Source organism: Perognathus longimembris, chromosome 2, assembly GCF_023159225.1.
Source record: "Perognathus longimembris pacificus isolate PPM17 chromosome 2, ASM2315922v1, whole genome shotgun sequence".
In the NCBI taxonomy this organism is placed as follows: Eukaryota; Metazoa; Chordata; class Mammalia; order Rodentia; family Heteromyidae; genus Perognathus; species Perognathus longimembris.
Window position 1 is genome coordinate 142,559,018 of NC_063162.1, and position 23,913 is coordinate 142,582,930.

General features: G+C 48.9%; 1 protein-coding gene across 2 annotated transcripts in view; it reads right to left on the reverse strand.

Moving 5' to 3' along the window:
* The window catches only part of Atp6v0a4 (ATPase H+ transporting V0 subunit a4), a 63,606-nt gene that overhangs the window by 8,277 nt on the left and 31,416 nt on the right, over positions 1-23,913 (reverse strand). For both annotated transcript variants that reach the window (XM_048340293.1, XM_048340294.1), the window contains 13 exons: positions 23,196-23,321; positions 22,192-22,286; positions 19,105-19,231; positions 16,717-16,799; positions 15,385-15,478; positions 13,304-13,516; positions 11,038-11,188; positions 10,014-10,153; positions 9,323-9,480; positions 6,814-6,907; positions 4,587-4,705; positions 3,305-3,521; positions 1,950-2,051 (listed from right to left, as the gene is read on the reverse strand). In XM_048340293.1, the coding sequence (XP_048196250.1) occupies positions 1,950-2,051; positions 3,305-3,521; positions 4,587-4,705; positions 6,814-6,907; positions 9,323-9,480; positions 10,014-10,153; positions 11,038-11,188; positions 13,304-13,516; positions 15,385-15,478; positions 16,717-16,799; positions 19,105-19,231; positions 22,192-22,286; positions 23,196-23,321 (1,719 nt within the window). The remainder of the gene's footprint in view (positions 1-1,949; positions 2,052-3,304; positions 3,522-4,586; positions 4,706-6,813; positions 6,908-9,322; positions 9,481-10,013; positions 10,154-11,037; positions 11,189-13,303; positions 13,517-15,384; positions 15,479-16,716; positions 16,800-19,104; positions 19,232-22,191; positions 22,287-23,195; positions 23,322-23,913) is intronic.

A 23,913-nucleotide genomic window follows, 5' to 3' on the forward strand; every position in this document is an offset into this window, starting at 1 on the left:
GTATATTATACCGTACACAGGTATTGTGAAGAGAAATTAGCATTTAACTGTGAGCAGACACTGGCGGTGAGGTGTGAACTTTCCCACTTGTGGCATCAGGGGGTCGTGCTGTAGCCCTGAATGGTTCTGAGACGTTCTAGTGGCTTGAAATAGCCCACATGCCAAGGAAGCACAGATTTCTTTCCTTTGCTTTTTGGACCTCGGGGCTCACCTGCTAGGCAGGTGATCTACCACCTGAGCCCTGCCCTCAGCCATTTCTTTTCTTTCTTTAGCAGATCTGCTTTCCTATCTTCAGGGCTCTGAGCAAGGGTAAAATTAGAAGTTCCCTGACCAGATGTTTAAGTATGTAACAGTTATAAAGCAAGCCAACAAACTGTTAAGTAAAATATGCTCTAACTTCCTGGTTTGCTAAATAAATAAAAGCTTAGCTCCATTCATAAGAACGTGGAAGCTCAGTGTGGAACTTTGGTTTCTTATCAGAAGAAGTATATGGATGAATGTGCTTGTATGGTGTTTTTTTGGTTTGTTTGCCTTTTTTGTTTTTGTTTTTGTGGGGGTTTTTTGGTGCTGGGGGTTAAATTCAGTGAGCACCTTGTGGATGATATTACCACTGAGTTGCATCTCCAACCTGGGACTCTAAACTTGAACCCAGCCTTGTAAGTTATTCTGAGGTGGTCCTATCTCCCTTCACTGTCTTGGCCTCTCTTCCATTAACTAAACAAGACACAAGTACTTTCTGCCTACCTTCACCCGCTTATCCCACAGAAATTACATTTGAGATCAATATCCAACACAGATTTTAGAAAAGTAGAATTTAATCTGAAAATATTTCTAACCATTTAAGGCATTTATGATCTCAGTACAGTCCACTTAATCCTTCTCGCTAATGGAGGAGAGCTGGGAATAAAGTCAGGCAGTGACTCAAATGTCCTGGGGAGGGTTAATCTCCCTAAATCCTATTTGCTATAGACTGTTATTAAATGCTTCAGTTCTCCCAGGTAAATCTGAGCCTCCCCACAGTGTAACAAAAGGAAAAAGTGGGATGAAACGAATATTTAGCAGCAGGAAGAAAAGCACCTATAAATAAAGAGCTGACTTATTTCAAGTGTTTACTCCTCTCGTTCTACAGTGCAATCTACAACATAATGTATTGAAATCTTACAACTCCAGTACACTTCTCAAAAAGCAACTTTCACTATTCATTAAAGAAGTAAAACTAGATTAAAATACTCCTGTGTTCAACTACTAAAACAATCAAGTTTAGACCCTTGTCAGTCATGAACTACCAGGAGACAGCAGCCATGCATCCTAAGCAGAGTCTTTGGGACCAAGATCTAATGTGTTAGAGCCAGGCACTGGTGGTTCACATGTGCAGTCCTAGCTATTCAGGAGGCTGAGATCTGAGGCTCAAGGTGGAAAGCCAGCTTGGGCAGGATCCTTATCTTTAATTAACCAGCATAAAGCCGGAAGTGGAGATGTGGCTCAAGTGGTAGAGATAAGGGACAATGCCTGGGTCCTGAGTTCAAGCCCAGTTCTGGCTCGTGCACACACACACACGATTTAATGTGTTAGAGAAGAACAAGATCATTGTGCTGGCAAGTAGCTGGGCAGAGGGCTCATTCCCGTAATCACTGCTATTTGGGAAGCAGCAGGTGCCAGCCACGCAGAAAAGTCCTCAAGACTCCAGAATGCTGGACTGGAGGTAGGGTTTGAGTGGCACAGCACCAGCCTGAAGCAAAAACGCTAAGCAACAGTGCCCAACCTGTGAGTTCAAGCCCCAGCACCAACACGCACACACAGACACACACACACAGACACACACACACACACACACACAGCCCAGAACCTGCATTTGCCTCATCTCCCTGGAGTTCACTCTTCCCTGGGACCCCAGACCTGCATTTCTAGGACCCCCACACTGGGACCCCCCGTGGGCAGCTCCAAGTTACCTGGGACTTCCGGTGCTGGGCTCGGAGCACGAAGGGCTTGATGAGCAGCATCCAGGGCACCGCAAGCAAGGCCATCACCACAAAGAACGTCTGCACTTCTTGCTGCAAGACCAATACCGTGAGCTGCGATGGTGATCATGGCGAGGAAGCCCACAGCCGCGTGTGCACATGCGGACTTCAGCGGCACCGAGCCCACAGGCGCAGGTCCCCCATGGGGGGACAAGAGCACCAGGCCAGCCTGCGGTGCCCACAGCTGCGTGGCTTTGTGGCTTCTCCTCACTATGCACTGGCATGATACAGAGCACCATCTCTGGTTTGGGATGGAAAAAGGCAGACCCTGGGACTCCCCAGGCCATTCTGCTGTCTTGGGTCCATCGGCATTCCATCAGTGATTTGTATTTTATTGTATGCCTGTCCTGGGGCTTGGACTCGGGACCTTGTGCGCTCTCTTAGCGTCTTCACTCAAGGCTATCAAAGTAATTACTCACTGAGTTCTTCTTTTATCTAATTCTGGGGGACATTTATCCTTTTTCAAATAAAATACAGCTGGCCCTCTATAACTTATGGGATGGTCTGAGTCTGGTTCTATAGGAAGGAGAGACCGGTTTTCTTTTCTTTTCTTGTGCTCCAAGATCAGAACTCAAATTCTGTACCTGAAGGTTTTGTTCACTGGCTAGCGCTCTACCAACTGAACCATGTCTCCAGGCCCCAGACTGGTTTTCTAGAAACTTACAACCAATATAAAACAAAGGTGCTTCCCATTTTCATTTGATTTCAGTTTTCTTTCTTTTTTATTTTTTGCCAGTCCTGGGGCTTGAACTCAGGGCCTGGGCACTGTCTCTGAGCTTCTTTTGCTCAAGGCTAGTGCTCTACCACTTGAGCCATAGCTCCACTCCCCACTTTTTCTGGTTATGTGGTACCGAGGAATCAAACCCAGGGCTTCATGCATGCTACGCAAGCACTCTAACACTAAGCCACATTCCCAGTTCCTCAATTTTCTTTCTTATGAACCTTGCTTTTTTAAATAAACCAGTGTGTAGGGGTGTGGGTGTGGATGGGCATAAGTGTGTGAGGGTGGGTGTACCTGTGTGTGTGTGTGTGTCAGTAATGGGGCTTGAACTCAGGGCTTTGCACTCTCTCTTGGCTTTTCCACTCAAGGCTGGTGCTCTAGCACTTGAACCACACCTCCACTTCTGGCTTTTTGCTGGTTAGTTGAAGGTAAGTAACTCAAGAATCTTTCTGCCCTGGCTGTCTTAGAACCATAATCCTGGGTCTCCAGTTTGCGAGCAGCTGGGATTGCAGGCGTGAGACCCTGGCCCACGACTTACAAGCAGCATGTTAACAAGCAGCCGTACCTGATGGCTGTACAGGGGTGCGTTGGAGGGGTCGTTATAGTCAAACAGGAACATGTTGATGAAGTGGATGAGAATGCTCGGGGCATGCTGGGACACGTGGGCGTCGTACCGACACCATTTGAAAATGATCATGAACACCAGGTATCCAAACAGGCTCAGGATGAAAATCATCTCGGGGATGAACTGCAGGATGATGTTCATTATTTTCCTGAAGAATCTGGGGGTGACCATGGAAGACAGAACACGAAAGGATCATGACAACTGACCTCCTCTTCCCAAAGCACGGAAGGTTCATTTCCTTCTTCTGAGCACACTGGACAAACACAGTAGCACTCCCTTGGCAAACCGCACCATGTACGCACACACAGAAAAGACAGGAAATACTGGTACATGTTTTCTGTACCAACTATTCAGAGAAAGCCAGCCACCAGTGGCTCAGGCCTATAATCTTACCTAGTCGGGAGGCTGAGATGTGAGGATCGCAGTTAAAAGCCAACCCAAGCAGAAAAGTCCAGGAGACTCTTATCTCCAGTTAACCAGAAAAAAGCTGGCAGCAGAGGCATGGCTCAAGTGGTAGAGCACCCATCTTAAGTTAAAAAAAAAAGCCAAGGGATCCAGGCACCAGTGGCTCACGCCTGTCATTCTAGCTACTCAGGAGGCTTAGATCTGAGGATCACAGTTCAAAGCCAGCACTGGGCAGAAGAGTCCATGAGACTTATTTCCAATTAATCACAGAAAAAGCCAGAAGTGACACTGTGGCTCAAGTGGTAGACCTCTAGCCTTGAGCAGAAAGGAGCTTGGGGACAGCACCCAGGCCCAGTGTTCAAGCCCCAGGACTGGCCAAAAGAGAGAGAGAGAGAGAGAGAGAGAGAGAGAGAGAGAGCATGAGCCCTGAGTTGGTACACACAAAAAAGAGAATGAGGAGGAGGCAGAGGAAGAAAGAAAAAACAGGAAAAGGAGGAAGAGGCGCAGGAGACGTGGGGACAGCAGGTGGTGTGTGAACCCATAGGAGCCTGCTGGCCAGAAGTTCCACAAGTCCTCGGTGTTCCACTGCTTGAGGGCAAAGCCTGAACAGAGCACCGGCCTTGCAAGGGGTTCCAGTGTGAACAGAGGGGCTCACTTCTGACAGACTGCTTGGAAGCAAGAGTGTTACCCCTATTTCCAGCCAGCAGGGCCACAGGAGGAAGCACAGCCTCAAAGGCAGAGACATGGCTGAGCTGGTGGCTCCGCCCTGCGCGGTTACCGCTGTCAGACGCCCAGGCAGGTAACTCCGGAAACTCACACGTGATTGAAGAGGCTGAGAACAACGCCAAAAATCATCTGCACGATTCCAAGGATAACTGACATCTTCATTTTATAAGAGTTCAAAAAGGTGAGTTTGTTTGAAGCCAGGTTCCAAATCTGGATAAGAAACATGACAAGAATACACCCATGTCCATCAGTGGCTCACGCCTGCAATCCCAGCTACCCAGGAGCTGTGATCTGAGGATCATGGTTCAAAGTTAGCCAGTGCAGACAAACCTAAGAGGCTTTTACCTCCAATGAGCCAGCAAAAAGCACCAGCCTTGAGAGAAAAAGTCTAGTGAGAGCTCGAGGCCCTGAGTTCAAGAGTGAGTACCAACACACACACACACACACACACACACACACACACACACACATACACACACACACACACGGACAAATGTACACTACAGATTTTTTAGCAAGTATGTATTACTTTATGATAAAAAGACCAGAACATTTCCCTAAATTTATTTTAAGACCTTAAATTTATTTCCTTTCTTCTTTCTTTTCTCTTCTTCCTCTCCCTCTCCCTCTCCCTCTCCCTCTCCCTCCCTCTCTCTCCCTCTCTCTCTCTCTCTCTCTCTCTCTCTCTGTCCCTCTCTCTCTGGAAAATCTTTATTTCACCATCTCATCTTCTCCTTTACCCTGACTTTTTCCCTTCCTTTTCTAACTTGTTAGCAGGAGACAACATTTCATGTAGAGGAGGGATCCTGAATGGTGGACTTTAGAGTGCACATTTCTACGCAGGCCTCTGTCTGGGGATGGCAGACAGGGTTTGCCAATGACTTGGATGTGGGCTGTGAAAAACGACAGGAAGGCAGAAGCAATGAAATTCAAAGGCGAGGGAGATGACGAGACCCTAGCGCGCCGACCTCCTCTCCACACTGCCTCGCTGCTTGGACATGATCACATGGTTCTGTCCAAAGATAGGGTGTTCTAGTCTACACATACAGCAACACGCATTTGGTTTCCATGCTTGCAAACCAGCTTTCAAAGATTTGACCTGGTTTATAAAATTCAGAAGATACGTCAGATGCTAGTGATTCACACCTGCAATCCTAGCGACTCCAGAGGCTGAGACAACTGAGCTCAGATCCGAGTTCAAACACAGCCTGGGCAGGAAAGTCCACGAGACTCCTATCTCCAATTGACCAGCAAAAGTCGGGTTCAAATGGTAGAGCGCCATCCTTGAGCAGAGAAAGTTAAGGGACAGAACCCAGGCCCTGAGCTCTCCACTTCCAATCCACCAAGGGAAGCTGAGAATTAAAACATGAATGTCAAGCCTCCGCCAGGTGCAAGTCTAGCCTGTTCATATTCATTTGGAGCACAAGGCTGCCCCCTAGTGGCACATTGTGCTGGCCGGCATGCACTTGGCTTCCCATCATGAACTTGGGCGTAGGCATCTGGAATCTCCTTTGTTCTTATTCATCCCATATCTACTTGACAAGGATACAACAAGCAAATAAACAAAACAAAATATGTATCTCCTTTTAAAATGTGTGTCAATGCAGTTAAAACAAAAGTAAAAGCACATTCATAGTTTACTACCAAAAAAAAAAAAAAAAACAGATAATGTTGGTAGCTCATGTCTATAATCCTATTCAGGAGGCTAAGATCTGAGGATCACAGTTCAAAGCCAGCTAAGGAAGGTATGAGACTCTTATTTCCAGAAGTAGAGGTGTGGCTAAAGTGATAGAGCACTAGCCTTAGTTTAAAATGCCAAGGGAGAAAGTGAGGCCCTGAGTTCAAGGCTCAGTACCCTCACTAAATAAACAGATAGACAACAGACAGATAGATGATTGATAGAGATAGATAGATAGATAGATAGATAGATAGATAGATAGATAGAGAAGGGGGAAATGCTCCCTCTTGAGGGAAAAGGCAAAAGGAGAGGACCTGAGTAGATGCTAAATAACTTGTCTAATATGCAAACTTCCCAGGGATTTTCAAAGAAAACAATCACTAACCTAACCCCTAGCAGAATGGCAGAAGGATGTTGAGGGCTACATGGAAAAGACCGGGGGGGGGGGGGGGGCGCGGGGCTCCCGAGGGTTTGTTCTCTAACCCAGCGCCACGTGTCATGAAAATCTCTGGTTCGTGTTCATCCATCTCATCCCAAGATTGTGGAGTTTGTGTGTTCTAGACCTTCTTCCTCCTCTGCTCAGAGAGCTTCTCAGCAATACACTCTATACAACCTACGTTATCCAAGAAGACATCATTACCGGATCAATTCCAAATGGGTATGGATTTCCAGAATATACTCCTGGGATGGCTGGGTTCAGCTGTAAGAGGCTATTTGCCTCTAGTACATGAGTACTACAGAGAAAGAAGAAAAATAAAACAAAAATGCAATCAATCATCAATCAAAGAGGGAAAGAATAAGCTAACGCCCTTGGGATCTTGTAGAACAATCAAAACCCACTGCGTTGCTTTAAGTCATCAAACCTTTGAAATCCCAACTCCCACACCGAAGCAGCCCAAACCTTTCCTCTCTTAAAAAAAAAAATCCTTAGATGAGCTTAATTGCTCTGCTCAGCCTCCATTTATATGTACTAAAGATTTTGGCAAACAAGTAAAATCTTACATAAAAATATTAGATCAACTAGGTGCTAGCGGCGTACATCTATAATCCTAACTACCCAGGAAGCTGAGATGTGAGGATCACAATTTGAAACAAGCTGAGGCAAGGAAGTTTGTGAGGTGTGTGTATGTGTGTGCACACGCACACATACACACGCACACCCACCAGTCCTGGGGCTTAAACTCAAAGCCTGGGCACTATCCTTGAGCTCTAAAAGGCTCATCAAAACTCCACTTCCAGCTTTTGGGTAGTTAATTGGGGGTGAGAGTCTCATAAACTTTCCTGCCTGAGCTGACTTCAAACCTTGATTCTCAGATCTCAGCCTCCTGAATAGCTAGGACGACAGGTGTGAGCCATTGGGCACTGGCTTCTATGAGACTCTTACCTCCAATTAGCCAGCAAAAAACTTGATATGGGGGGCTGGGAATGTGGCCTAGTGGTAGAGTGCTCACCTCATATACCTGAAGCCCTGGGTTCGATTCCTCAGCACCGCACATACAGAAAAAGCCGGAAGTGGCACTTTGGCTCAAGTGGTAGAGTGCTAGCCTTGAGCCAAAAGAAGCCAGGGACAGTGCTCAGGCCCTGAGTTCAAGCACCAGGATTGGCAAAAAAAAAAAAATTTAAATTTAAATTAAAAAAAAAACTTGACATGGAGTGGTGGCTCAAATGCTTGAGCACCAGCCTTGACTGAAAAAGCTAGGGACAGCACCCAAGCCCCGAGCCTAGTACTAAAACGAAAAGAAAGTTGGATTCTCCTATGCTTGGGGAGGGAGACAATAAGTGTGTTTGTGCTCTTCTCCTTTGCTTCTGTTCCTCCTGGCTCACGTGTTCACAGAAATTCCAGAACAAGACAGGGGAATCTTACACTGACTCAAAGAAGATGGGCGCACACATTACCTTTGATGTGTGGGCTCACAAATTCAGCCCTGACACTACTTTTACCTGAGTGACACACGCACTGTAAGAGATCTAACAATCCCAAGGCTGGCGGCATCTCGGTCCCCTTGTGCTTTCCTACTGCCCAACGCCGCAGGACCTGCTCTTTCCCACTTCACCACACAGGCCTTTCCCTTCCTCCAGCTCAAAACATCCTCTCTCCCCACGAAAACCCCATTCTTGAAGCGCTGTGCATCCAGTCTGGTGAGCAAATGCTCATGTGACAGAGTATGGAACACACATGGAAAGTGGGGCTCACATCACATCCAGGTCTCTTTCCCACGGCCTCCATTCCTCCCCTCCTGCCTCCCCCACCAGCCAAGGTCAACCCGGGGAGCTGGCCCTGCAGACCCATCGTCTTTGTGGATTTTAATGCTGCAGTCAAGCTGCCTGAGCAGCTCAGAATCCACACAGTGGATTCTGCACACAGTGCCTTCCTTCCTTCCCTCCCTCCCTCCCTCCTTCCCTCCCCCCTCCCTCCCTCCTTCCCTCCCTCCCTCCCTCCCTCCCTTCCTTCCTGGTCCTAGGGCTTGAACTCGGAGCCAGGGCTGTATCCCTGAGCCTTTCTGTGCTCAAGGCTAGCGTTCTACCATTTGGGTCACAGCACCACTTGGGCTTTTCTGAATCATTTATTGGAGATAAGTCTCACAGACTTTCCTGCCTGGGCTGGCTTCGAAGCATGATCCTCAGATCTCAGCCTCCAGAGTAGCTAGCATGAACCAAGGGCACTCAGCTCTTTTTTTTGGGGGGGGGGCAGTCCTGGAGCTTGAACTTAGGACCTGTTCATTCCCTTGGCTTTTCCACTCCAAGCTGTCACTCTACCACTGGGGCCACCGCTCCACTTCCCAGTGGCCTTTCTTAAAGCTCAGCCTTTGTTCCTAAATGTCTGGATGTACATTTCTCTCTACCTCCAGCTTCCTGCCAGGGCAAAATATACCCTCCATGCCTTACAATGACCAGCACACATCTTTTGCTCAGTAGAGAATTCAATGGGGAGTTGGTGGCGTGGGTGCTGGTAAAGCACTAGCCAATAAGCCAAAGCATCAAGCGCCAAGTCTGAGTGCCAGTCCTGCACTGAGAAGACGGCAGGTGAGGGGAGGGGGGAGGGGAGGGGGGAGGGGAGGGAGGGGAATTACTGGTTGGCCAGTGCGCCATGGAGCAGACCCAGATAGAGACGGTCACGGATTCTGGAAGGAGTCGAGCCGTGCACTTACTTCCAGGAGCCGTTCCTAAACATGGCCTGGACGCTCCAGGAAGAGCCGAAGATGTTGAGAGACTTGGAGAAGCAGTCGTTGTAGATCAGCCCCGTGTAAATGGAGAAGATGCCCATGAGAAGGATCAGGTAGCGCCCGTGGAAGAAGGTGTTCCAGATCTGGGCCCAGGAGACAGGGGGACAGGCGTGAGCCTCTTGGAGACACGGGGGGGGGGGGGGGGGGGGAGGGGCGTCAAGCTGTCTCCACATAGTGGGAGGGCACACGGGGAAAGGGCAGCATCACCCACATGCACACGCGCGCGCACACACACACACACACACACACGCGTGCACGTGTCTTGGTTTTACAGTGCATCGGGGTCTTCCATTGCAAAGCTGAGTCTGTCTATGTGTACCAAAAGGAGGGGAGCGCTCTCCAGTGAGGGTGGGGTGCACCATTCATTCCAAGAGCTGTTGAAGCGCAACTCTGCCACTCACTCGAAATGTTTCCCCTAGAAACTGAAGCTCCGTCCCGCTGGTGGTGGAGCGCTGGCTTTGCCCATCGGCCTTGCCTCTGGTTAACTGGACTCTACAGAGACCCTCACTCCTCAGCGAGGATGACAGACGTGAGCCCCCGGCCCCCTCCGCTCTCCCATAAGCACATGCCGTTCCTCCGGCCCGGAGCGCACCCGCCGGGAGCCCTGCACACGCACCTCGCTGCCGCTCTTCTGGGCGAGCAAGCTCCTCTCGTTGATCACCATCCACAGCGCGGCCAGCAGCATGACCACCCCGTGCCCGCAGTCCCCGAACATCACCGCAAACAGGAAGGGGAAGGTGATGATGGTGTAGGGAGCTGGGGGGGTGGGGGGGAGAGACAGCGGGGACAGCCTGAGGTGCTGGCCTCCCCTCCAAGCAAAGACTTCCCCATCCCAGCCCCTCCAGCACCCCGTGTCTCCTGACTGTCTTCCCTCCCAGCCTCAACCCACATCCTGGTCCGCCCCCCCTCATCCCCCCCACCCCCTAAAGCTCAGGAGTGGAAATGCTTCCACACTTGACACACGCCAGTCTCAGAGAGACTCCATCAAGGCCGTAAGGTTTGGTGAGATTCAAGAAGCATCTTCTGCAATCCTAGCTACTCAGGAGGCTGGGATCTGAGGATCCCCGTTCGAAGCCAGCCTGGGCAGACAATGTCATAAGCAATTAATAAGCAAAAAGCTTGGAGTGGAGATGTGGCCCAAGTGGTAGAGCGCCAGCCTGGAGCAGCAAAGCAAAGCAACATGGCAAGGTCCTGCGTTCGATTCCAAGTACCAGGACACACCAAGTGTTTTCTATCGCTGTCTTCCATATTCTCTCCGCAACCATCTTGTCTGTGATTCCCTCATTAATACCAGCAGTCATGCATACGCACATCGACCCCCGTGGTCCCTACATGCGCCAGTCACCCCCAAGCAAGTCAGATCCAAGTGGATAGCCGGGTGTGGTGGTATCCACCTGCAATCTCAGCCTGCAGCAGGCAGAGGCAGAAGGATTGAGAGTTCGAGGCCAGCCTGAGCCACATAGTCAACAACAACAAAGGTAGGGCCGACGACAAAGAACAAATCTTTCCAGCAGCAGGAATCCGTGAAAGGCAGGAGATCGGGAGAACAACACAGACTCTAGGAAGGTGGGTTTTAACTACTTCAGGCCATCAGATGGAATTCTCGCTTTCTACCCACCATGCAATGCTTCCGCTTTTACCTGGGTTTATCTCCCGGTAGCTGCCTACGCCATAGGCATCCACAATGTTCTGGAAGCCGGCTGTGAATTTATTGGTCCTGTTAAAGGTGGGGGGAGCTGTCTTAGATTCCACTTCAGTCAAGATGGGGACCATGGAGGAGCCGCTGCGTTCCTGCAGAAAGAACAGGTGGCAGACACGTCACATGAACTTGGGACAGCCCTTCGTTGTTGTTGTTGTTGTTGTTGTTGTCCATCATGGGGCTTGAACTCAGGGCCTGGGCGCTGTCCCTGAGCTCTTATGCTCAAGGGTGGCACTCTACCACTTGAGCCACAGCACCACTTCTAGTTTTTGAGTGGTTAATTGGAGATAAGAGACTCATGGGGGCTTTTCTGCCCATGTTGGCTTCGAACCACCATCGTCAAGTCTCAGCCTCCTGAGTAGGATTACAGGAGTGAGCCACTGGCACTCATCTTGAGACATTTCTTGACCTTAATAGATATCAGTCTCCCTCTCTCTGCCCCCCTCCCATTTCTTTTCTAGACTTTTCTAGACTGAGGCTTCTGGCTCCACATCCTCCTAGTGCTCACCTTAGAGGCACGGAAGAGTTCCTGACCTGGGTGGCTCAGGCCTATAATCCCTAGCTACTCAGGAGGCTGAGATCTGAAGACTGAGGTTCAAAGCCATCCTAGGCAGGAAAGACTGTTGAGACTAGGGTTCCCAGGTAAGCAGCAGAAAGTCTGAGGTGGGCTATGGCTCTCCTGCCCAGGGGCACACAGCAAGTTCAGCAAGTTCGGGGATTCCTTGCTCTACGATTTTAGCATCATGGCAGGTGAGCGTCCCCTCTGGACAGCCTCTGGCAAGTGGCGTGAGCCTAGCAGAAGCCACAACACCCTGTCCTTTGCTGCTCATTATCCTCGGCCCTCAACCCGGCGTGGGTTCTTTCTGAGGACTGCAGACACTGCCTTAAGTAGCCTGGGAGTGGGTCTGACCCCTCTATGATTGGGGGGGGGGGGGGCTGTGTCATGCTCTAACCCCAACACTAAAACACCACCTCCCCTCCCCCCCAATCTTCACACGGTCCTGCTTGTGCCCTGCCCTCTCCAGGAAGTGCCTTCCGCCCTGCCCTGTCCAGGCACACATGCCTCTTTGCAATGCCCCAACTGGGTCATTTGGGGGGCTGCGGGTGGAGACACAGGGGGCTAAGAGAATCATGTCCTGTATTCAAATCCAGCCTTCAGCATTGTGCCTGGAGCCAGGCAGCAGGAGAACTCCATGTGTCTCCCCACCTATACCAACGGGAAGAAGGATGGCTCCCACTTCTCTCTATATTCCCACCGCGTACACCCTTTGCCCTCAGGTCCCCAGCGTGGTCTCCTTCCAGGCCCAGGCTTTCCACGGCACGTAGGATGCTGAGCCCCATGGCCCCCGCTCCGAGGCACGGGCCGCCACGCCGCCACCTGTGCTTCCTACCCCAGCTCCTCGTCAATCAGACCCACTGATACTCAGCCCAGGAGGTTCACCCCCTCGACTCCCCACAAATGACTCACACAAGCCCATCGCATCCTCCAGCAGGAGGCAAAGACCACCCACCCCCTTGTTCTCCCAGCACCTGCTTCCCCAAATCCTGTGGGTTTCCTGGGTCCCCCAATTGCCCCTGCCACGTTGGCGCTGCGTGGCCTGCACTGTCCTCCTCCCTGGGCTCCGAATGTCTGTGATGGTCAGTCTCACGGGTCCCTGTCCTATTTGAATGTCACCAGTGGGGTGCACAGGTGATTAGGACAAGCCCACTCCTCGTGCCACCCCAATCATCCCCTTTCCTGTCTGACTCCCCTGCCCCCTCCCCTGGCCTGAAATCGCATTCTCCAGGCATGCGTACTGTCCATCTCCTGTCCTAGAGTTTGTGGGGTTCTGCCTAGGGAGGCCTAGAGCTGTTCCTGAGGCCCAGTGAATATCTAGATGATGAACACAGCGCGCTATTGGCACTAAACACTGGCCAGGCGCCAGTGGCTCACACCTGCAATCCTAGCGACTCAGGAGGCCGTGAGCTGAGGATCATAGTTCAAAGCTAGCCTGGGAAGGAAAGTCCTTGAGATTCTCCAATTAACCAAGATTCCTCCGCCCCCCCCAAAAAAAAAACAAACACCAAACAGAAGTGGAGCTATGGTACAAGTGGCAGAGTGCCAGCCTTGAGTGAAAAAGCTAAGGGACAGTGTTCAGGCCCTGAGTTCAAGTCCCAGTATGGGCACACACGCGCACACACACGCACTAGCCCCACCCACCACTCACCATGCCCTGCTCTAAGGCCCTCTTGATGCGCCCGGTGTCGACCACCGGGAACCAGATCTCGGCGATGATGCACTGCTGGGTGACGTCAATATTGCACATGTTGAGGATGTGGTAGATGGCCTTCATCTTCTGCACCTTGGTGAGCCAGGAGTGCCAGCTGGCCGAAGCTTCCTGCAGCAGGCGCTGGCGGTGAGACTCTGTTTGTGTGATGACCTGGGCAAAACAAGAAAGACAAGGCACAGAAATACAAGGAATGGCGCTGGGAACGTGGCCTGGTGGTAGAGTGCTTGCCTCCCATACATGAAGCCCTGGGTTCAATTCCTCAGTACCACATAAACAGAAAAAGCCAGAAGTGGCGCTGTGGCTCAAGTGGTAGAGTGCTAGCCTTGAGCAAAAAGAAGCCAGGGACAGTGCTCAGGCCCCAGGTTCAAGCCCCAAGACTGGCAAAAAAAAAAAAAAAAAGAAGAAGAAAAAGAAGAAGAAAAGAAAAGGAATACACATGGGATTAGACACAGTGGCAAACATGGCGGTCCATTCGCCATAGTGGTAACCCCTACCCACCCAGACTTTACCCCTCCTGAATGACGACCCCTATACCGGAGCTTAGAGCCCGCAGACAAATACCAATCCTCATGGTTCTATGGTCACAGGTTGAACTATGCCCCTCACAAAAGATGGTGTTGCAGTCTGAACTCCAATGCTTGTGACTCAGACCTTACTTGGATCTCTGCAGTCGTAATCAAGTTGAGATCATAGTGGATCTCTGTGGATCCTAGTCAGTCTAACAAGGCTGGTGTCTTTCTAAGAAATTCAGAGATGGAGGCACTCAGGAGGAACAGGGTGCGGCCACAGTAGAGAGGAGAGGGACACACACACAAGTCAAGGAACAGCGGGGCCCACAGCAAACCCCAGTGGCTGAAAGAAGATGGAGGGGTGGGCGCTCCCTCAGCCCCATGTCTGCCCAGCAGATACTGCGACTTTGGACATGACCCCAGAACTGTGAAAGAATTCATTTTTGTTTACTGTGTTAAGACATCCAGAGCCAGGCGCTGGTGGCTCACGCCTGTAACCCTAGCTACTCAGGAGGCTGCGATCTGAGGATCACAGCTTAAAGCCAGCCCAGGCAGGAAAGTCTGTGAGCTTCATCTCCCAGTAACCACCAGAAAACCGGAAGTGGCGCTGTGACTCAAAGCGGTAGAGTGCTAGCCCTGAGTGAGAAAGCCAAGAAGAAAACATGAGGGCCTGAGTTAAAGCTCCAGAACTGATCAAAAGAATAAGGTGTGTTTTTTTTAAGAGGCCTAGATTCTATGGGAATACATGTCTGTTAGGCAAGGCTTTTGATACACGCATACACACGCATGCACACACGTGCACATATGCACCCATCTACTTTCTGAGCTCCCTCCTTTAGGCTCTAAAGTTATGCTGGATTTTACAGTTGCCGCATGCAGTTACTTAAATTCACATTTAATTAAAATTAACTAACAATGGAAGTCCCACTACGCTCTGTCACTAGCAACATTTCCAGAGCTCCATGAGACTCCAATTTCCAGCACTGGATGGTGTGGGTTGTGCCAGAAAGTTCTGTTGCACAGAATGTTCTAGAACATACTAACCGCTGGCTTGAGGAACCACTGACTTTCAAAGCTACTCTGGTTGGATAGAGAACACTCTCCGTCGTTGCACTCAGTCACCTTCGATGGTGACACATATATATCATCGCACGAGGAAAAAGAAGTTGGGCTGGTGAAACTCGATTGACTGTTTTTCTAGAAGTAGTTAATTAGCTTCAATGACTGAACACTGGTCAAACTGGTTGCGCTCAGCTGGCTGGTTAGCTGAATGCAGATCCCAATGAGGGCAATCAAGGGCCCCTTTGATCCAATTAGGGCCGGCTCCCGGCTCCCCAGGCTGACTGGGGCTGTGGTCAGTTCCTAGGCCGTGCATGACTTACCCTCAGCATTCTAAGGACTAGTTTCTAATTGCTCAATCTCCTGTGGCTGCAACCAGACCCGCACAGCAAACCCTCCAGACAGCAAACGCAGAGGCCGCCCCATCAGACGCCCGAGCCCCTCGCTTACAGTGATTAAATCTTCCAGCCTCACGTTGATTGCATCCAGCATCTCTCTGCGCTCCGCCGCCGGCTCCGGACAGGAGTAGATGGTGGCTCGAAACCTGTGTTTAACACGTTCCAGAGGACACCCGTGGTTACTGCTGAAAGGTGGCCTGCAATCGCTCTTCTTCAAGGCCAGTGACTTGGGCCAGAGGGCCCCTTCCCCCACACCCCAGAATACACTGCTGTTTGACAGTCAGAGAAAATGAGTCCCCAAGACAGGTGCAGGTGGCTCACGCCTGTAACCCTAGCTACTCAGGAGGCTGAGATCTGAAGACCGAAGTTCAAAGCCAGCCTGGGCAGGAAAAGCAGTGAGACTCTTATCTCTAATGAACCAGCAAAAAGCCAGAAGCAGAGCTGTGGTTCAAGTGGCAAAGCACCAGTTTCTTAAGTGAAAAAGCTAATGGACAGCACCCAGGCCTTGAGATCAACCCCCAGCACTGACATGCATGCACATACACACACACACACACACACACACACACACACACACACACACACACACACACAGAGAGAAAGAGGAAATGAGTCCCATCTCAAGGATTCCTATGGCAGCCCTCACTTGAGACACTAAAGCAATGGCTCTCTTGTGTGAACAAACCATAAAGCCTGGGACTGTGGACCTGGCGTCTCTCCTCTCCTCTATGATCTAATCCTGCACACCATCTTTCTGAGGGGCTGTAAAATCAGGAATGACTTAGCCATTCCATTCAGTGAGCCTTTGGGTGGGGGGGGGTGGGGAGGGACAGCCTGAAGGCTAGCCTCAGACTCATAACCCTCCTAACACCTGGAATTACAGGGCTGCGCACCATCCAGCTGAGCTTGCCTACTCTTCCGCAAGAGATAAGGGCTATATACCAAGGAATAAAGTGAAATAGCATGTTAGCCAGGGGCTGGTGGCTCATGCCTATAATCCTAGCTTCTCAGAAGGGTGAGGTCTAAGGATTATGATGCAAAACCAGATTAGGCAGACAAACCCCTGACTCGTCTCTCCAATTAACATGCCAACCAACATGCCAGAAGTGGAGGTGTGGCTCAAGTGGTATGGTGTCCACCTTGAGCAGAAATGCTAAGCAAGAGACCCTAAGTTCAGGACCAAATAAAGGGACACACACACACACGCACGCACACACACACACACACACACACACACACACAGAGTCAATAGCATTTTTTAGTCAACATCTTATCAAGTGAGATTCTAATGAATGTGCATGTATTCGTGCATGTAGTGTATTGCACACTTTACACCTCTGTCCCCAGTCTGGACCCCGACCAAGCCATTAATGGTCCCTCTTACCCATCGCAGATCTTCTTGATTTTCTGCCTGAGCTGCTCTCCTTGATAAAATATGATGAATATATTCTTCTTAATTTCTTCTTTCTGGGAAGTCAGAACAGTTTTATAAGCCTCAAAGGAACAGGCTCACTACTTGTTCCCCTACTACGGCCCCAGGTGGGCTCTCATGCTAAGAAATGTGATTAAAATCAAGAAAACGGCCAGAAGAGGGAATTAAGTTCCTGGAGCTATTGGACATGAAAGAAGCTGGCCTGGCCCACCAGAATTAACCCACATGCATCTGCATTGAAGGGATGAATTTGTGTCTGATATGTAGCAAATGTAAAGGAGTGGTTAATGTGTGTGTGTGTGTGTGTGTGTGCACGTGTGTGTGTTGTGTGAGTGCTGGCACTGGGGCTTGAACTCAGGGGCTTGTGCTCTCGTTTGGCTTTTCTATTCCAGGATAATACTCTACCACTTGAGCCACACTTCCACTTCTGGCTGTGTTGGGTGCATGTTGGGTGTGTGTGTGTGTGTGCGCGCGTGTGTGTACGTACATGCACACAGGTGCATGTGTGTGCATGTGTGTATGTGTGTGTGCACGTGTGTGTACCAGTCCTGGAGCTTCAACTCAGTGCCTGGGCACGATCCTGGAGCTTTTTGCTCAAGGCTAGCACTCTACCACTTGAGCCACAGGGCCATTTCTGTCTTTTTGGAAGTTAATTGGAGGTGAGTCTCCCAGGCCAGGCACTGGTAGCTCATGCCTGCAAACCTAGCTACTCAGAAGGCTGAGATCTGATTTTCACAATTCGAAGCCAGCCCAGGCAGAGAAGTCCATGACAGAGCCCTTGGCAAATGTGAAAACCTCCCTTTGATCCTTAGTACCTCAAAAATTAGAAAATACAGAAAAGAAAAATCCACATGCATAAAGATGCTCCCAGGTACCAGAGAACTCCAAGAATTGTTTAAAAAAAAAAAGTACCACCCCAGAAAAAGTACTCTTAATACTTTTGAACTCTTTAGAACAACTTTAAGGCTTGTAAATACATGGAACACATATTTAAAACAAAAAAAAAAGGAAGAAAGAAATTGACTCAATACTATTTCTTTTCACTTTCAAAATATAAAGAACAAAATAAAGGCAAACATTGCAAGTTTAAAAAAAAAAGATGCTCCCAGTTTATCTACATTCAGAAAGAAATGCAAATAAGACACTCAGAAATAAAGAACGTTTAGCTTGCTCAATGCAAACATTGGGCATCCATTAAAACAATATCAGAAGAAGCCATCTCTGTGGCCGTGGCTCAGAAACAGGACAGGATGCTGCGGGATTTTTCGAGCTGGCTGCTTTGCCGTATTTTCAAAGTCTCCTTTACCTGTGAAGGAAGCTACTCTGGTCCTTTGCTGAACTGCTAAAGTCATCGGATCCACTAGAACCAAGGATCCATTCCAACTGGCAAGGTCCCTGGTCATCATGTTCCACACATTCACTTCATAAATACTCTCTACCACCATGTCTATCACCTACCAAGCCATGATTACAAAAGGTGATGAACCACAGATCTAAAGGAAGCTACACCAAGGGTACATGGCTACAGATTTGGCTCGGGGGTAGTGCCTGTCTAGTATGCGCAAGGTCCTGAGTTTGATCCTTACCAGCATGATTGATAAATAGATAAACAACACATACTTCTAGGGGAGAAAACCTCATATTATCTACAATACCCTCTAAACCCATAGAAAAATATACAACATACCTAGTTGCCTAGGGTTGGAGGCAAGAGAAAAAAATAGTGCAAGGGTTCTGTTGTGGGAGAGTGTATTGTGCATTCTTTCTACTGTAAATTTTCATGTAACTATGGTTTTTCTTAGCCAATAAAGCTTGAAATGATGCAAAGAAGTGGATGGACCTGGGAAGGAAGGATGAAAGGAAGGGAGGGAGGGAGGGAGGGAGAGATTAAGAAAGAAAGAAAAGCGAGGGGACTGGGAATATGGCCCAGTAGTAAAGTGCTTGCCTAGCATGCATGAACCCTGGGTTCCCCAGCACCACATATATAGAAAAAGCCGGAAGTGGTGCTATGGCTCAAGTGGTAGAGTGCTAGCCTTGAGCAAAAAGAAGCCAGGGACAGTGCTCAGGCCCTGAGTTCAAGCCCCAGGACTGACCAAAAAAAAAAAAAGAAAGAAGGAAGGAAGGAAGGAAGGAAGGAAGGAAGGAAGGAAGGAAGGAGAGACGAGGGAGGGAGAGAGGAAGAAGGGAGGGAGGGAGGGAGGGAGGGAGGGAGGGAGGGAGGGAGGGAGGGAGGGATTAGCATCATGGCACTAAAGTCACAGTGCTCTGAGAGCAGGGCTCATGGCAGAGGATGTAGGAATCCACAGCATGCTTCCTCCACCTCCTCTCCCCTCCCCTCACCGTGACGGGATCCTCCAGCGGCGTGTCCATCTCACTGAACTTCAAGTAGACATTGCCCCGGCAAACTCGCCACAGCAGCCTCTCAAAGGAAGCCATCCTCTCCCTGTTTATCACACCCGCGGTGAACCTGGGCAGGGAGAAGAGAAGGCACCACTGAGGCACAGGGCCCAGAAAGGCGGTGGGAGGGAGGGAGGGAGGGAGGGAGGGACTACCCCACTCCACAAGCAGGAGGCATCTGCACACAGTTCTGGGATAGTGGCCACAGAGCCACCTGGCACCCCAGTCCCAACCCACCCCAAATCTCCGATTCCTATTCATTCCAATACTATATATTCACTAACACAATATAAATATGATAGACTATTTGTGATCACATTGTAGCTGATGGAAATCAGAAGTCAATGTTCAATAATGATCGTGTATGTGTGTGTGTGTGTGTGTGTGTGTGTAAACACACCAGGTGCCAGTGGCTTGCGCCTGTAATCCTAGCTACTCAGGAGGCTGAAATCTGAGGATTATGGTTCAAAGCCAGGCAGCCTCGGCAGGAAAGTGTGTAGCTTCTCACCTCCAATTAGCACTTGAACACACCTCTACTCCCAGCTTTTCTCTGGTTAGTTGGAGTTAAGTCTCACAAACTTTTCTGCCCAGCTGGCTTTGAACCACAGTCCTCAGATCTCAGCTTCCTGAGTAGCTAGGATTACAGGCCTAAGCGACCAGTGTGGGGCGGTTTATCATTTCTAATGTATTACCTTAAAAATAATTTAAATGCTTTAAACAAATAATTCAGGACAAATAATTTAAATACATATATTTCCTCTTCATTTCATACAATGTCTAGTACCTCCAATAGCAGGCTCTAAAATACCTATTGACTAAAAAAAATCTGGGCCATGGCTCAAGTGATTAGAGCACCTACCAAGTAAGCATCCCTTTTTAATAATAATAATAATAATAACAATAGCAATAATAATAATAGACCAGCTTCTACCACTTGAACCACAGCTCTATCTCTGGCTTTATGGTAGTTGATTGGGAATGAATCTCAGGGACTTCCCTATCTAGGCTGGCTTTGAACTGCCATCCTCAGATCTCAGCCTCCTGAGTAGCTAGGATTACAGGTGTGAACTACCGGCACCCAGCCAGAAATACTTTTAAAAAGCTAAGTGCCCGTAGTTCACACCTGTAACCCTAGCTACGTGGTAAGCTAAAACTAGGAGGGTTGCAGTTCAAGGCCAGCCTGGGCAGAGAAGTCCCTGAGACCCCATATTCACAGAGGGGAGCTGCTGTGATCCAGCAAGGCTAGAAGCCGAAAAGTAGGTGGACTGTGACTCGGGTATGCACCCAGGTGGGAGACAAGATGCGATCCTAAAACTAACCTGTAAAATACAGGGCTGAGGGTATGACGAGTGCTGAGTGCCAACCTAGCAGGTGCAAGCCCTGAGTGCAAACCTCAGCACTGCTACAGAAAACGCTTTTCTTTTCTTTCTTGCTTTTCTTTTTTTGGGGGGGGCCAGTCTTGGGCCTTAACTCAGGACCTGAGCACTGTCCCTGGCTTCTTTGCTCAAGGCTAGCACTCTGCCACTTGAGCCACAACGCCACTTCTGGCCTTTTCTATATATGTGGTGCTGAGGAATCGAACCCAGGGCTTCATGTATACGAGGCGAGCACTCTTGCCACTAGGCCATATTCCCAGCCCAAGAAAACGCTTTTAAAATCCATCAGCCTCACTTAGACACTGAATGAAACATTGTTTGGAATTGCCACACCTTACATACATTACTGCCACATGGGTATAATTTGATTACCTAACCGTAATGTTTCTAATAGCTTTTATTGTTTTTCCCAATTTATTTTTCTTCTTATTTATTGTCAAAGTGATGTACACAGAGGTTACAGTTTCATACATTAGGCATTGGATACATTTCTGGTACTGTTTGTTACCTCCTCCCTCATATACAGTTTTCAGTGTACTCAGATAAGATACAGTGATAGTGCAGGTACAACCACAGGAAGAGGATACAAGAGGATCATCAACAATAGAAGCTACAGTTTCACATGGCATGTTGAAAGTAATTACAACAGTGATATATCACTCGTTTCCATAATATGGAGTTCATTTCACTTAGCATCATCTTATGTGTTCGTAAGGGCATAGCTATTGCGCTCTTGTGATCCTCTGCTGTGACTTGCCTAAACCTGTGCTAATTATTCCCTATGAGGGAGACCAGAGAGTTCATGTTTCTTTGGGTCTGGCTCACTTCAGTTAGTATAATTTTTTCCAAGTCCTTCCATTTCCTTACAAATGGGACAATGTCATTCTTTCTGATAGAGGAATAAAATTCCATTGTGTATATGTACCACATTTTCCTGATCCATTCATCTACTGAGGGGCATCTGGGTTGGTTCCAGATTCTAGCTATGACAAATTGTGTGGCGATGAACATTGTTGTGCTGGTGGCTTTAGTGTGTTCTTGTTTGTGGTCTTTTGGGTAGATGCCCAAAAGTGGGGCTGCTGGGTCATAGGGGAGCTCTATGTTTAGCCTTCTGAGGAATCTCCATACCGCTTGCCGGAGTGGCTGAACCAGTTTACATTCCCACCAACAATGAAGTAGGGTTCCCTTTTGGCCACATCCCCTCCAACATTTATTATTGTTAGTTTTCTTGATATAGGACATTCTTCTAATTGGTTTTAAAAGCTCAAAACTTTAGCTGGACACTGGTGGCTCACCCTGGTAATCCTAGCTACTCAAGAGGCTGAAATCTGAGGATCACAGTTCACAGCCAGCCTGGGTAGGAACGTTTGTGAGACTTTTATCTCCAATAAACCACCAAGAAGCCAGAAGTGGAGTTGTGGCGCAAGTGGTAGAGCGCTACTCTTGAGCACAAAAGGTCAGGATCAGCACCCAGGCTCTAAGTTCAAGCCCCAGGACTGGCAATTTAAAAGAAAAAAAAAAAGCCTCAAGTTCCTAGTGCGTTTTATCAAATAGTACTCTAAAGACAACACGGAATTTTTTTACCTGCCAGGCATTTAGCTAAGGACAAGGACTCCATCCAGCCATAACTCTTAGCAAACAGAATTCCACTCACCCCAACTTTCCAGTCATGAACGCGGGTATGGCTCTTAACTCCAGAAGACCGGAAGTATCTTCAGTAAAGAAATCTTCAGCTAAATTAGTTTCTGTCTGAAAGCCAAAGCACCAATACCATCATTTAAATGTATCGGTGACTAAAATAAGCACCCCACTCCTACACAATTTGTCTCCTTTTTTTCTTTTCCATTTTGTGCCAGTACTGGGACTTGAACGCAGGGCCTCAAGGCGTGAGTTGTGCTATCCCTTGGCTTTTTTTGCTCAAGGCTGGTGCTCTACCATTTGACCCATAGCTCCACTTTTAGCTTTTTAGTGTTTAATTGGAGGTAAAGAGTCTGACAGACTTTCCTGCCCAGGCTAGCATTGAACTTCAATCCTGGGATCTCAGCTTCCTCAGTGGCTAGGATTACAGGCATAACCACCAATGCCTGGCTGATTTTGTCTGTTTTTAATGAATAGTTAGTAGAGTGCTCCTTTCACATCAGAACTTTCCTGAGTCTCTCCCTACCCAACCTTCAACCTGATGAACTTACCGGGCCCTCGGTGTTTGCTTCCCTTCTGTCAGAGACATTTTGAATGCATTCTTTTTTTTTTTTTGCCAGTCCTGGGGCTTGAACTCAGGGCCTGAGCACTGTCCCTGGCTTCTTTTTGCCCAAGGCTAGCACTCTGCCACTTGAGCCATAGCACCACTTCTGGCTTTTTCTGTATATGTGGTGCTGAGGAATCGAACCCAGGGCTTCATGTATACGAAGCAAGCACTCTTGCCGCTAGGCTATATTCCCAGCCCTGAATGCATACTTTTTAATGAGAATTGTTATTTTTTGCCTCCAACTCAGCCAGTGCCAACTTACCACCCAGAATCCTTCCCCCCCCCCCCCCGACTTCAACCACGACCTGGCCATGGAAGCAAAGAGAGTTTTGCTCATATTCCAAACCAGCCAGTGTTCCCATGAAAACGTGCGTACACGGGAAAGGACCTGCATGCCATGCCCCACTAAAGACCTCAAAGAAGTCCTGGGTTTTCTTAAGGAGGTATTTCAGTTCCGTCAGCTCTAGGAAGGTCTTCTTCAATGCCTGTTGGTTCTGGTTGGCTTCCTGTAACTCTCCTTCCAGTTTCTCTAGAATAGTCTATATGAGAAAGGAAAAAGAAAGTAAGCCAGGCAGAAAGAGCTAAGACATTCCTACTTGCTACGTACTACCCACGCTGCTAGCAAGAATCAACAGGCATTTGGTGGGAAAGGAAGTAGCTGGATGCTACGGGGCTGTCCAGTCAAAAGCTCAGTGCACAAGGAGACTGTAGTTCGAACCTGACCCCATCTCCACATCGGGGAGACAGGAAGGTGGGAGTGTCCTTTGGGCATGAGAAAGGAGCTTTGTGGGGGACCCCAAGGCACCTCGCCCCAATTATAACACAAAAAGGAGGGAGGTGGGGCTGGGGATATGGCCTAGTGGCAAGAGCGCTTGCCTCGTATACTTGAAGCCCTGGGTTCGATTCCCCAGCACCACATATACAGAAAATGGCCAGAAGTGGCGCTGTGACTCAAGTGGCAGAGTGCTAGCCTTGAGCAAAGAGAAGCCAGGGACAGTGCTCAGGCCCTGAGTCCAAGGCCCAGGACTGGCAAAAAAAAAAAAAAAAAAAAAAAAAAAAAAGGAGGGAGGTAGTAGAGAGGAGGGGAGAGGAAGGAAAGGAGGGATGAGGGAAGGGGAGAGAAGGGGAGGA